This window comes from Argopecten irradians, chromosome 3 (genome assembly GCF_041381155.1).
Source record: "Argopecten irradians isolate NY chromosome 3, Ai_NY, whole genome shotgun sequence".
Classification (NCBI taxonomy): Eukaryota; Metazoa; Mollusca; class Bivalvia; order Pectinida; family Pectinidae; genus Argopecten; species Argopecten irradians.
Genome location: NC_091136.1, coordinates 53,799,736 through 53,815,325, shown reverse-complemented (window position 1 = coordinate 53,815,325; position 15,590 = coordinate 53,799,736). Strand labels below are relative to the sequence as shown.

Genomic DNA, 15,590 nt, shown 5'->3' with positions numbered 1-15,590 from the left:
CGTAAATATCAGACTGTTATCTGGTAGGTCATGGCATGGCGTTTTATTCAAGTAATCAGTAGTACATTTTAGATAAGATGGTAGATTTTCAACAATGGGACGTAAACGGAAATCAATAAACTTAGATATATTTTCGGTAGGTTGGCCTCTAGAGTTGATGATTGGCCTGCCCGGGTCGCCAGGTTTGTGGATTTTGGAGAGGAAGTAGAATTAGCCTGGTTAAGCGTTCTCTGGTCGTTAAAAGCTCGCTGTGTCTTCATCAATATCTCCGCGGTGTAGGATCTATCTAAGGTGTCGTTGAACAGTTTGGTGTGTTCCTCTTGGGGTCCCTATCCAGTTTCTGGTAGAATTGTATTTTAAGAGAGCTGACGGTTTGCTTCTGTAATGTAGTCTCTCCTGTTCATTATTTCAACAGCTGCGCCTTTATCTGCTGGTTTGATGACAATTTCAGCTTTTTGTCGTAGTGAATGAAGTGCTCGGCGTTTTGATGTAGGTTGTCTTTACTGATCTGGGCACGATCATTGTGAGCAGCAACTTCCTCCCTAACTGCCTGGGTGTATGCCTTAAGGCCAGGCTCTCGACTGGGTGGTGAGTTCAAAGTGTTCTTTTTGGTGAGGATTTTTGGAGGGTGCAACAGGAGGTGGAGCTGGTGGTCTATCATCAACACCATCTGGGTCATCATCACTGGCAAAATGCACACGTAATCTGAGAAGTTTAGAACTTTTCCATGTCATCAAAGATATCGGCATGGTTAACTTCTTTGGGAGCCGGGAAAAAGTTTAGACCTTTAGTCAGAAGGGCACTTTCTGCATCAGTGAGATGATGGTCAGAAAGGTTGTCAATATGTATCCTTTTAACTACTAAATACAATGTATGGATTAATTACTTTCAATAAAGACCATTTTAGTTTATAACCTCATTTAGAAAGACGTTCAAATCAAGAAGTGATATTCCCATCGCCGTCTAGGATTGTCGATTCAGACTCTATTGACGTGTAATACATTATATAACATATATAGGATCTTACATGAGTGTTCATTTCATATGAGATTTTATGAAATGAGTTTAAGAAATTTTTAATTTTGCGAGCCTTGGCGAGCAAAAATTAAAACTTCGAGACGAGTTTCATAAAATCTGATAAGAAATTTACACAAATTTAAGATACTTTTTATCACATAACTACAAATACCTACATAGTAAAGAATTCCATGTCAAAATGTATGTAAAAATCCAGCAGAGGCCGCCATTTTGTCCGGCCGTAATCATAATCCTGACGTCACATCATTTTTCCTGACGCATTTCATTGTTTCTGGCTGACGTCACAATGAATTTCAACCCAATGAAAATCGTTCCAGGTCATATTACACTTATAAAAAATATTACATCGGCGAAATCACTGAATATCAGACTGATTATGTGTTTTTTACGAACGATGAATTAGGACCAAAAAGGTGATGACATTGTAGGATGCAGTAAATTCTTACCAATAATAAAACCTCTCTGAACGATTTCTAATGTATCTCGACAGAGAATTGTCCTATTTAAACGTTGCATGACCCTCAATGTTTGGGCCTCTTATTACGTATGTTATTTCTGTTAGTTTTGCTAACACATTTCTGTGGTTTAAATAAGGATATATGGTACATAACTAGCATTCATGAGGGTAGGGGTTATATTACTTCTCTGTGGTCATGTCAACATCTTGCATACATCATAGCAATCTGAATACTGTGTTTGACAGTAAATGGTAGTTTGGCCCTTTGATGCGCATCTTGGTACACTTTGGTTGACGAAGTTCCTAATATTCCTATGTTTTTGTACAGCGATATCTCCTGTATTGAACCATCAGTTTACAGTTTGGTACACTTTGGTTGACGAAGTTCCTAATATTCCTATGTGTAGTTTACAGTTTGGTACACTTTGGTTGACGAAGTTCCTAATATTCCTATGTTTTTGTACAGCGATATCTCCTGTATTGAACCATCAGTTTACAGTTTGGTACACTTTGGTTGACGAAGTTCCTAATATTCCTATGTTTTTGTACAGCGATATCTCCTGTATTGAACCATCAGTTTACAGTTTGGTACACTTTGGTTGACGAAGTTCCTAATATTCCTATGTTTTTGTACAGCGATATCTCCTGTATTGAACCATCAGTTTACAGTTTGGTACACTTTGGTTGACGAAGTTCCTAATATTCCTATGTTTTTTGTACAGCGATAATCTCCTGTATTGAAACCATTAGTTTACAGTTTGGTACACTTTGGTTGACGAAGTTCCTGATATTCCTAACTATGTTTTTGTACAGCGATATCTCCTGTATTGAACCATTAGTTTACAGTTTGGTACACTTTGGTTGACTGAGAAGTTCCTAATATTCCTATGTTTTTGTACAGCGATATCTCCTGTATTGAACCATTAGTTTACAGTTTGGTACACTTTGGTTGACGAAGTTCCTAATATTCCTATGTTTTTGTACAGCGATATCTCCTGTATTGAACCTTAAATATTGCAAGCTATACCGTTGTTATATTTCACGTTATTTTTGTAGTTTGGTATGCTTTCGATGGGTTTTGATGCATACGTTTTCTGGCAATGCATTAAAGTAATTTATATTTAATTATACCAAGGCGTTATAACACCTTGTTGAGGTCCATAATTGATAAATATATGTTTGTACTTGATTACTTATTTTTCTTCATTTCCCTCTTTTTTCTTTGATCTATTCTCTTCTTAAATGATGTAAATTGCTCGCATAATGATATTTGTTAGGGAATATGTTAAACAGGATTGCAGTGTTAAAATATGAAATGTATATACTCTTTAACATCAGATACGTATTTCAAGATTATATTTTTTTTTGAATTCGCTACATTTCGTTGTTTATAATCATTTTCAGTGTCAAATCATCTAAATAGGTAGATAAGTTTATCTTACTACATATGTTTTTGTATAGAAAACTGTTATAAATATTTGTTTCATTTTGAGTACTGTTCGCATTTAAATTTCATATACATTATCTGTTGTCGGACTATTGGGCCTTCGGACCATTGGGCCTTAGGACTATTGCGCCTTCGGACTATTAGTCCGTAGGGATATAAGGCGGTCACCGACTATTGAGGACGTTAACAATTGGTGACGTAACAATGAACAAAAAAAGCAGTTCGGGTCAAAGTTTGAAATATCGACCAATCAAAAGACCGGAAGGTGTTATTCGACTTGTGGAATATCAATATATATATTCAACACCCTGTACATTTATGCAATGGACTAAAAGTGGAATAACACGACGCATTGTGGCAGAAATTTTATTTCGACATTTATGTAAAACATTATGGTTTGTGCCATACTAGGCTATCGTACAAAAAAGTATTCGATTATCGACTGTAGATGTCAAATAAATTATGGTATATCGTACATAGTAACAAATTTATGACAGGCATGCTGCCATTATTAGAACTTCTCTAAATAGGCACTCGATACCTAAGGATTGGTACCAGACTTCATCCTCTTATGTTTAATCACTTTATTGAGCTTAAATCAATGACTATGACATGTATTAAATCCCAACAGCTGAGCACCTCTATAGGAATTGAAGATAAGAGAGTTTATTATTATAATAACGATTTGTTACTATTTCAGGAATACTTCATGACATGAAACAATAGATCGCTATACCTGAAAGCGTATTACTAGGGCAAGTGTGCAATAGAACAAAATAAATGGATTTTAATATCATATTTGAGTAAATTCTAAATCATTTCAACAACCTCAATTGTCATCATGTCATTGGTTCTTGTAAAAGCGCTCATAAAAATCACGGTACAAAACCCATATTATCGGGAATCAAATTGTCACACACTTCAAAACACTGCATGCATTCCCCGATGTCGACAGTGACTACTATACTTAAGATACGAGAGACAGGACAAACAAAATAATTCGATGAAATACGAGTTATCAACGTAGAGTCTATAATTATTATTATATTCTGTTATTCACGAGTAATCCTGATGATGCTTGTAATCTCATGCAAACACGTATTCCCACAATATAAACTTTTTCATTGTATAATCCAGGTTCCATTTAAACAAAGAATAGGACAAAGGTTTCTGAACAAAAACTTTTCTCTTTTTGAGTTCACGCACATTAAATTACGTTTATCGAATTAATATTAAACATCGTACTTATTTGTAAAAGTTGGAATAGATCCATATAGGGGTTTATTTCACGGAAGAGTTTATAAAAAGATAAAATCGACTGATCATGCAAGTTAGCAAGATCTGAAAGTAGTCAGATACTATTGTGTTATGTATGTCGACTTTGTTAGAACACAAATCTATTGTTAAAGTGCACCACACCCAAGTATTTTTGTACTTCGGTACCTCTGGCATTAAGTTGTAGCCGAATCAAGCAAGAGATTATCTATTAAAATGATACGAAACACGTCATTAAATTATGCACTTAGTATTCAATATTTTTTACAAAAAATTGATAAACTATTTAATTTAACACATTGTGTTTATCAGGACCATGTTACGGAAGAGGATTAGGGCCACGTGTTTAAAAAACTAAATTCGTTTTTTCATGTTAGTAAGTGGAACCGTGTCATTGTAGCAGTAAAGTTAATATTACATATTACAGGCATTTTTTCAAAAGGACAAAAATAACTATACATCACATCGACATGTTAAACATGAAATTTAATCCTGACGCTACAATCTGTACCTTCCCACCAATGAGATAATTCTGTAATATACAAAGACAGCATAGAGGACAGACATAGAGCTATATTTGGCAGTTATCATAACTTTTTTTCTTTTAATTATGTGTTAGCATTTGTTTTTTCCGTAGTCGAACTCCTACACCGATTTGATAGTAAATGTACACACCTGTTAATTGTCCTGTTACCAACAAAAGAAATTGTTATTTTTATGTTTAAATTGAAGAGTAATTACATTGGGGCACGAAGAATGGCGTAAGCGCAATGACGCACGGAATGTTTCAAAATAAATTTCTTTTAAGAACATGGACAATTTTTATATTATCGTTATTAGTACATATAGATGTTATCAGTATGAACTCCAGGCGTAATGCATCATTATCTCATAATGGTGATGTGACCAGACGCCAATACAATATGGCGTCATTGACATGCCGACGTCAACATTAGTATTTGTGTCGCATTTTACAAGAAGATGTTAATGATTTATATTTCAATTTTGCATTGTTTCGATATTCCCTCCTTAGGAAACAGGCATAATAAATAAACATATTAGCATTGGGCATAATTTTGATGAAGTAGAAATGTATTGAGATTTGTTTATAGTAAAGAATGGAGGTCCTCCAGTAAAAAGATCTAGAGAATGATCACAAAGAAATAACTTATAAATAATAAACAACAAACTAATGACAACCGTGGTGACAGAAAAAACAGGGTATATGAACATATGATATGTAGCTAAGCTGTGATTTGTCCAAGCAAATTAAGATAATGATTAATGATTTTTGAAGCGTGTCAGGTGAGTTTCAGAATGTTGCTAAGATCGGATCAGCACATTGTCAGATCGATGCGTACAACTGGAGGTCCGAGATAGCAAGCTGCGTGCATTGATACCCGCTGTTATTCACTTACTTACTGTATGAGGTTTCTAAGAATAGTTTTGAATGCGAAGAATTTGTAATAATGACCTACAGGAATGGATATGACCTACCGGTTTTTGGATTAGACAATGGTGCCTTTTATGAGTTGCACATATTGGCAATAACTTGCATTTTTCTGAGTTTATCGTCTGCCTTGTTTATAATCGTAGCCTCTTTTAAACAGCATGGACTTCGAACATTTTTCAGTTGGTCTAAAAGTGAGAGGCTTGTTGTATATCTGGCTACCTGCGATGCCTGTTTCAACATCTGTCATTCACTTGATCATCTGCATATCCTATTGACGAAGGACCATGTATGGCCTGCCTCGCTCTGCAATTTTTATGGTGTCAACCTTGTCGAGTTTGTGTTCGCTCAAACTCTGATGGTCAACGTGGTAGCTATCAATGTATTTGTTCTGATATATTTCGGGAAGAACATTGACTTTGGTAAGCGTGATTGGCGTCTGTTGTTATGGACGTTCGGAACACCATTCCTGATAGCAATGATACTGTTGTCGACGGGACAACTCGGACCAACAGGAGCATAGTAAGTTAACTTTCTTGTTCAGTTTTAGAAATAACATATCAAATAAGGTCTATTGTTATTTGTGTACGATTTAGTTCAATAATCAGGAAAATAGCAAACTGATGCGACGATACTATAATTGTACCTTTGTTTTGCCTCAATTACTCTCTGCCGGCATGCCTTCTCGCATTAAAATTTAAATTTAATCATAGTTTTGCGAGGTAGTATTAAAATTGATGAAGATTTCTTGATAAAGGTAAATTATAAACTGTCCTTTGAAACTTTAATTTTCCTGGTAGATATCAACTAATGTATACAGACTGAAACAATAGAACATTCTTTTCTAATCAGTCATCCAAATTGTCAATACTACTACTTATTAAATTGCAAAGTAAGCATTACAGTAATTACGACTTTGAAACGACATTTTTTCTTCAAAATCAGCTCGAATGTGTATATGGCATCTTTCGATAGGATGGATTTTCTACTGGTTTATCGTGCTCTAATCAGATAGATAAAAACTTGATTAAATGGATAAACAAAGTTATTAAAACGTTAAAATGTTTTTCAGCTTTTATTTTTTCGCAACAAATGCGTTTTAGTCAGATAAGATTGCAAGGAAAGAAAAAGAAAAAAATGTAACTTATCCTGATAGCATAATAAATCATCCTAGAAATTGAGGTTGGTAAAAATAAGATGTAGACTGGAATGTATAACTAATATAGATATAAACAGATTTTTGAAAATATGTAAACTGGAGTTGATTACATAAATTCCTTTAAAAGAAACATTTTATTACAGTACTTTGTACTGTTTGGGCGCGTTTTGCCCACTCCTCCACCCAAACCTGTTATTTAGGAATTCAATTTTTAAACTTAAAAATCGAGTGCATCCTTGTTACAATAAGTATGCGAGTTGTGTATTATTGCAGCTTCTGTCGCTATGGTAACCAGCCTAATCATGTATAAATTATGTAAATTATGAAAATAATTATCCATGTTGTCCATTTTGAGATTCGGTTTTCATCTGGAAACCATCCTAGACTTAGTATATCACCTAATGGTGGTTTTGAAGTGCTTACGTATTATCGGTTAATGAAAAGCTTGTTCAAGATTGCGTTCTATTGTTTCTTAGAAAAAAAAAAACTATCAAAAAGTAGACAAACAATCACAAAATTATCTCAATTAATTTTTCTTTGTCCAATTGAAGCAGAGTGAAGAGATACATCGTGAGATTTTGTTATTTTTTTTTTTATTTATTTTTTTTTTTTTGCATTTGTTTTTTTTTTTTTTGCATTTTTTTAACTTTTTAAGTAATTAGCGTGATATCACTAGAACGAATATACGTACCCGGCCTACTATACCTTTCGGCCAGGTACGAATTGGTCCCTATGTGTCCTAGTGGAGCAGTGCCTCCGAAAATCACACGGGCACAATTTTCTATACTTTTTTGTAGGTTTCCAATTATTTTGTGCGTATACAAGCATTTATATATTATTTTTGTCGAAAACGAACATAACTACCATTCTTAATATCTACCGTACCGCTCAAAAAACCTTCAAATTCATACTTTGTAGACTTGTTGTATAAATCCTCTTCAGAAAGGCCTTCATATGTGTATATGTAAAACAAAATGTCTCGCTGAGAATTTGATAATTCATATGGTTCAATTTTATTGCCTAGTAGTAAGCGATATAAAACAAATACGATAAAATACATACAAATGTTTAAATAATGGTTTGCATAACCATAACTTTGCTCCATTAGCAGTAAAAGGCACCAATTGTAGCTCTTAAGACGACAACTTTTTCTGTCTAAAAGTCTTTTGAGCTGCAATATTGCAGTTATGATACCACATGCAATTCAACATTTTAAAATCTCTATTTCGTATGTCAAAACAAATGATTTCTGTAGCTTGACAAACAATATACAAAGAGACAAGATGGTGAGTCGAATGCTGAGCATCCCGATTACTGTGCGACGATCAAACCCCTTACGCCATACGACCCAGATTTCTCGTAACAAATTAAGTAAAAAAAATATTTGCTTCAATTAATTTTTACATAGATTGCAGAAAAAAGTTTTTAATGAAGTTTGCAGTTTTGTTGCAAGAAATCGGAGCCTGGAACTTAACGATATACTGATTTTGATAAATTCTCAGTCTAGCTGATATTGAATAAATATCTTTATTTAACTATGATTTTCTTCATTTATCGGTATGGGGGCTTTGCAGCACCACTTTTAATAAATTATATTTAAGCCGTGTCTTCTTCCTTTGAATGATACAAGTCATTGGTGAATTAATCCTCTGATTAGCTCTATGCAAACATAGAATGATTCGATACCATTTTTCGGAAATAAGATCATCTAAATATATATTAAATGTAAAGTATGTGTATTTACAATCCTCATAGTTTGACATTTGTGTTTGTTTTCATTTTGCAAATGGTCACCTTTAGGTTGAAACGGACCTATATGCGTCATACTACGATATTCTATTTTTCGAAACAAAACCTTTAGCTGCAGGAGTCCAGTTAAGAGACATCCAGACACTGAATCGATACCTCTATATCCCCTATCCTTAAAAAGAACATTGGTCGTCATTCCTACAAATTCAATGAAAAATAGCCTTGTGCAAAGAGTTTATTTCGATTTCTTTATTTTCATTTTCTATTATCGTCGAATATAAACCATTGTCATTTTGTTTTCAAAAAACTCAGTTGATATTTTTACCAATCTGATATTTCAAATATTCTCGTGATATAAATATCATTTAGAATCCTATTGTAATAAACCGTGAGATGTAAGATTTACGCCACATTGGAAATAAACAAAAGGACGGTCGGAATTAAGAGAACAATATATTTAAGTCACAGTTCAATATTTAAATAGCCTTTTCGTAACCATCGATTTCTATAACAGTACAAATATATGCATGGTCTTGTTAGACCGAAAAAAAGTCCTTTACCGAGAGCTCTTACTGCACACTGATTAACTCGTTGCTATCCAAATACTCTTTACGTCGTATGGTCAGCTGTTCGGGTAAATACATCTTTGTTAGCAACGTACATATATTATTGTTGCTGTACTACAGTTTACATCATGCTGATTACACACATTAATGAAAGGTTTTAATGGCCAAAGGTTTTAATCATCAAGATTCCTTACATGTGATCTTAACCCACGCCTGAAAGAAGCGAGAGTTTCATACTTACTTCAAACAAATGCTACATGTACCCTATATACCCCGATGTAGTGTTTAAGATAACTTAATCATCCAATGAGGTTGATGCTTCACTTGTCAGGATACCTGGGAAAACAGTTGAATTATAATGACGAAAATCGATATTTCGGTAGTCTAGCCTGTCATTTATTCATTTTCAATGAGTAATTCGCACCTTTGAAGTGTAATTAGTACTTCTGTTTTATCGATTTGTTCATGGTTGACATCGCTCAGAAGTTATCCTGGTATTGTACTAACTTAGGTGTTACACTAAGAGAGCTGTCATATATTAACCGTTATTTATGTCCTTTCTTTGACGTAAAAAGTGACCGTAGCTGTATTTCATGCCCAATCTACGGAATAACAATTTAGACAGATGTTTGTTGTTATTGTCATTTATTAATTCTTTCTCTACATTTCTTATTTTAACAGATAACATAAAAATACTATTGATAAACATTAATGGTTTAAACAAATAAGATTGAATACTAACAAAACGACGTCGAAAATTTCGAGTTAAAACTTGTAGACAAAATATAACATTTTTTTAAAATAAAATACGAACATGAGCTACAGCTTAAAGTGAAACAGTTTAAATGATGAGTGACTATTGGTAAATTTTGTACGAGTGAGATGCTTTGGAATGTTACAATATCACAAAAAATAATTTTGTGGTTACTTTTGTTTCTAAAGGAATATAACTTACCAATATGGAATGAATCTGTATTTAATAATTCAAGTCGATTGATCTGTTACTTCACTTTTCCTGAATAGAGGCAGACACAAACCTGTGACGGCCGACATCTGTAGTGCTATTCCAATAAGTTAAACTTCGAACATCATATGATTTTGTAAAATACAAATTTATTCACTAGAGAGTTAATTAAAGCTCTTAATTACACGTCGGCCCATTGTGACACATCAAGTTTTATATATACGAAAATATTAAGTATCTGATTCATCGACTTCATCTGCCAAGATAAAATGACTTCTTTTGGAATTTATCTCTAAATAATATCAGTAGAACGAAGCACTTTGATATACGACATAATAGATGTTATATATTCTAGTCACGTTTCGTTAAAATAAATCTTTTATAAAGAAACGAAAATTGGACCTGAAATCAATATGATCACATTTTTTCACATAATGGTTGTCATTAAAACATACCATTGGTTTGATACCTTAAAAGCTTAATCTGTTTATATTGTGATTACGTTCACAGAATTCCATTTATTCGTACGCAATAATCTTTCCTTCTTTAACCTCTGTTTTACATTTTAATTGTTGTCTGTTAATCATTTGCATAAAGTTATACGATAATCTCTCCAGCTAGCTTACTTTCACCTACAGCCAATATATATTTGAACATAAAACCATCTAGAATATGTTTCTTTAGACCCAAGATACCTGATAATGTTATGCGTTCTTCAAAGGATCCATGAGTCGTGGTCTTTTAAGGAGTAATCAATATTGCTAACATCTAATAAGTTCTATTAGATTGAAGAAGCCCAATTTAGCCATTTAAAGGAAATAAAACTGGAATAAATACCTTATAAAGAGTGTTTTATAGAATACTTCATAAAACACGTCATCATTTGTTTATTTTCGAGTCATAACGAGTTCTAAGTTTTCTTCAGAATCAAATCAAAAGAAAAGTTTTTTATCATATTAAACACTTTAAAACAACTACAGTGAAACATGTCTAAAATGTCAAAACATGCTTAACTAGCTTTTTTATTCTGTCATTTGAAAGGTGGGGTTTAATGTCTAGGTGCATTACTAATTTCATTGTACTATCATTTTAAAACATGTCATAAGTATAAGAAATTTAAATCGAGAAAAAAGACTGAAACGTAGCCATTCAGATTTGTCTAAAAGTCAGCATTTTTCATGCAGATTTTAAATTTTAAATATACCTAAATAAAACAACAATTAGTGATAGAATTTTGTAAACTACCATTTACACTTTAAAATAAGTGCATTTATATTCTTGGATTTTTATTACAATTAACAAAGATAACAGCTATTGATGACGGAAATCAAATAATAATGGGAAAGAAATATCGAATAACTCTACAAAATAGGAGACTATCTTTTCCTCTTTTGTAGATAACACCTATTTGAATTGAATAAAGTGTGAAAACAGAATTATATTTGATTTCCTAATGATATATGTTAAACTAAACATATCTACAACAACACGAAGGCTACAGTCGTAATTTTTTTATTTCGAGTCAGAGTCACTCATTTTGTTTCCATGGAAACAAAGCAGTTTAAAAGTGCTCCCATGTATTTCAGCATACCCCATAACTCATGTATACTAATATTCACGTAAATCTAATATTATCGAAATTTCAGCCAATCTGAGACCTCCATTTGTGTACACTTGTCGAATGGTTTATGCACTGCATAAAACCCATCCAAGAGCCTTTAAAAATATGACCATTGACGTCAATGATGATAGAAAGCTTTAAATGGACAATGTTAAGAAAATATCATTACACTTTTAAAGGTAGCCATTGCATGGGTGCATTTGTTAACACCATGTATGCACTTTTAGATCAGTACATAAACCTCTATGCACATTAGTTCATGCACAATACAATATCCTGCTAATAAACACGCTACATGGCTTTATCATTAGACACCATCGCTCTGGAACATTAATATCTTCTTACGGACACTAGTGTATGTAAATACAGCACTCGCCGGTAACAACGTGAACCAGGATCCCTGTATACCTCACCAATCATACTCTATCAATAACATTTCAGAAAGCAATAAAGCAAGATATTATTTCTTCTAATAGGGAAGGGAGGAACAGGACGAAAAATCAAATCAAATAATATTACATTTTATAAGGATGTCGTTTCGTTGAATCTACAAGGTTAATATAATTTAATTATCTAAACTTTCCTCATGACGGGTGGTTGAATTTAGTAACGTTACATTATGTTGCACGATTTCGAAATAATAACTATTAGAAATGGAAATGCTTTCTATCAAGTATGGCCCCTGTTCGCGTTATCAACCGTGTGCAAATCAAAAATAAACAATAGCAAGTAAAATGGTAGAATCAGCATTTATTTAGAATTTTTGGGGTATTGATATGAGTATGGTTATATTCTGACCTATCATACGGTATATATATCCAAACCCGTGTCTATTGCTGGATCAGCACTCACTTTATCATTATCATACTCTTTTGTCTAAAAGATTCATTACATACTTTTGTGATGATGTTGAAAACATAAATATGTAGTTGAGCATATGCCTCACTTGCATCCATTTAAATAAAAAATAATTAGAATGATTGATATTTTATTTTCCCAAATCCATTTGCAACCCATGTGGTGCAGTTGTCTGGTACTGACCGTATTTCGGTAGTATATCGGCGAGTAATATGGCTTTCCTACAATTTCTTAACCTGGCACATCCATAAATGACATTGGCTGATAATCGAAAGGCAACATTATACAGTTGTTGACTGGGATTGAGGGCAACATATGATATGTTGAACCCGAAGACAAACTGGCCGAAGGCCTCGATCAACAGTTTGCTTGAGGGTCCAACATATCATCTGTTGCCCGAAACCCTGTCGATAACTATATTGTTATACCCATTGACTCAAAACAATGCATTGACGTCACGAATTGTAGGTGTGACGTCACTCCGGTCCAACAGCACATTTTAACAGTCGATTTTACCAGTTCTTTGGACCGCTCGACGGGCAGTTTATTTATTGGCATTTTGTTCAATAGACTTTATATAGAAACTATTTTATAGGGGTATAACAAACAGTGTATGTTTTATATGATAATAGCGTAAACATGTACTTTTACCAGGGGTTACATTTCCGCATCCATTCATCAACCGTATCATCTATAATTTTTATTGCTTGTTTGATTTTCAGCCGGAGTATGAGACAGACTATTCCTATTGCCTGAATTTGATTATCAATTTCGGTTTTAATATCTCTTATTTTTTATATTTCAGCTGTTTCCTAGACGGAGTGACAGCTCGGATTAGTAACATAGTCTTGACCACTGGCTCTATGTGCTTGATCCTAACGGTCAACTCAGTACTATACGCACTTACCTGGTATCGTATCACAACCGAGGCCAAGCGTTTGGAGTCGGCACTAGGTGGCGCCAGTGCCAGTGTTAAAGCGTCACACAGAGCGGCCAGGAACATGTTCCTGTTTCTCACAGCATTCTTTGTCCAATGGTGGGCTCTTGCTGCCAACGGCATTTGGAATCTCTTTACTGTACCACCAGTAGTGATATTCCAAATCGTCACAACGTTTTCGAATGTTGGCGGTGTACTAAATTTGTTAGTTTATCTGATCATTCGACATAGGAAAAGGACCTTGGCGCCGGTTGAAACCTCTAAAAACAATACTAAAACAACAAACATCCAATCGAACAATGTCGACAAACCGTAATTGACCTGTATGAGAAAAATGTGTTTTTTAACATTCTGGTGAAAGGTTCTATGGATTTCATCAATATATATATAGTTTTTTAATTATCGATATGTTGTACTGTTTCAGACAGAGGAAACAGGATCACACAAATGTACAGAAACATTTACTTAGAGTGTAGACATATTTAGTTACTCTTGTAGACATTAAATGAAATGTTTTATCGTCAAGAAAATAGTTTTTTTTAATGTAAGCGTGAAATATTTCTACTCTACATGAAGAAATTGTGTTACGCTTGTGATCCTCGTTTTGAAATCTAATACCGATCTTCAGCAAACTCTTCTTTCAATATATATATGATGTTGTTTTTAAAAAATCCTTTACTGTTATAAATACACTTTTTGCTCCTAAACAGCGTCTGTCGTATTTTTACAAATATTGTCTCGAGGTTGCCGACATAACTTAGCTTGGAGAAAAAGTGGAATCGCACTAGCGTTTTCTTAATTTATTGTCATCCGTATAACATATGAATATATGAATATATCGCAGAACCACTGTGCAACGATCAACAGAAATGAGAAAATCACCCTGGAATATGACATAGCATTTAGTTGTTTTTTCCCCCATTTCTTGATACAAAATGGCCAATGCAAATCTACAATCTCCCATCCCATACATTTAATTCGTATTCAAACGGCAATTGTTCTTTAAATATTGAATATTTGATTGTTTAAGCGCTATATTGTAATTAATCAAAACACTAATTGATCGCAAACCTACAACAGCCTACATATCCAAGGATTTCATTGCCAAAGGATGATGCCAAAATTTTAGCGTTTGCAGTCATTTTGTAATTACCTCCTCCTGGAATCATGACGTAATGTCTTTATCTACTGACGTCTAGGCATGACGTCTAGACATGACGTCATGTATTTATATATTGACGTATATGCTTGACGTCATGTCTTTATCTACTGACGTCTAAGCATGCAGTTATGTTTTATCTATTGATGTCTAGACAAGACATCATGTCTTTATCTTTTGATGTCTAGGCATGACGCCATGTCTTTACCTATTTACGTCTAGATATGACGTCACGTCTTTCTCTATTGACGTCTAGACATGACGTCATGTCTTTATCTATTGACGTCTATGTATTAAGTCATGTTTTTATCTATTAACGTCTAGTCATGACGTCATATAATTATCTATTGACGTCTAGGCATGACGCCATGTCTTTACCTATTTACGTCTAGATATGACGTCACGTCTTTCTCTATTGACGTCTAGACATGACGTCATGTCTTTATCTATTGACGTCTATGTATTAAGTCGTGTTTTTATCTATTAACGTCTAGTCATGACGTCATATAATTATCTATTGACGTCTAGGCATGACGTCATGTATTTATCTATAGACGTCTATGCATGACGTCATGTCTTTATCTATTGACGTCTAGACTTGACGTTCCAGGTCGTATTACACTAACGAAATATTCAACAATAGCATCTGGGCAAAATTCACTGGATATCAGAGGACCATTATATAACTTATCATCCATGGGCATGACTGTGCAATGCCATATCCCTCATTACAAACACAGTCGATTAGGTTTACACTATACATCTATGGAAATATGATCAAATGATGTTTCACACAGTAATTGTCTGGAGCAGGCCATGAGGACGAGCGGCCAAATAGAGATTATTACAGAAGATTACCTAATTTTAAAGATGAAAACTGAGCAAATAATACTCATAAATGTGTTTTTCT

The 15,590-nt window shown here is 33.8% G+C and overlaps 1 protein-coding gene across 1 annotated transcript; it reads left to right on the top strand.

Moving 5' to 3' along the window:
* The first annotated feature begins 5,686 nt into the window (after positions 1 to 5,686).
* LOC138319060 (uncharacterized) lies at positions 5,687 to 14,720 on the top strand. Its single transcript, XM_069261961.1, has 2 exons — positions 5,687 to 6,189; positions 13,390 to 14,720. Exons 1-2 carry the CDS (start codon positions 5,687 to 5,689, stop codon positions 13,835 to 13,837), a joined length of 951 nt encoding a protein of 316 aa, XP_069118062.1. The 3' UTR covers positions 13,838 to 14,720.
* The last annotated feature ends 870 nt before the right edge of the window (positions 14,721 to 15,590 follow it).

Coding starts and splice junctions, on each gene's coding strand:
- LOC138319060 (XM_069261961.1), top strand. CDS start 5,687: ATGACCTACAGGAATGGATATGACCTACCGGTTTTTGGATTAGACAAT. Junction 6,190..13,389: donor CTCGGACCAACAGGAGCATA/GTAAGTTAACTT, acceptor TTTATATTTCAG/CTGTTTCCTAGACGGAGTGA.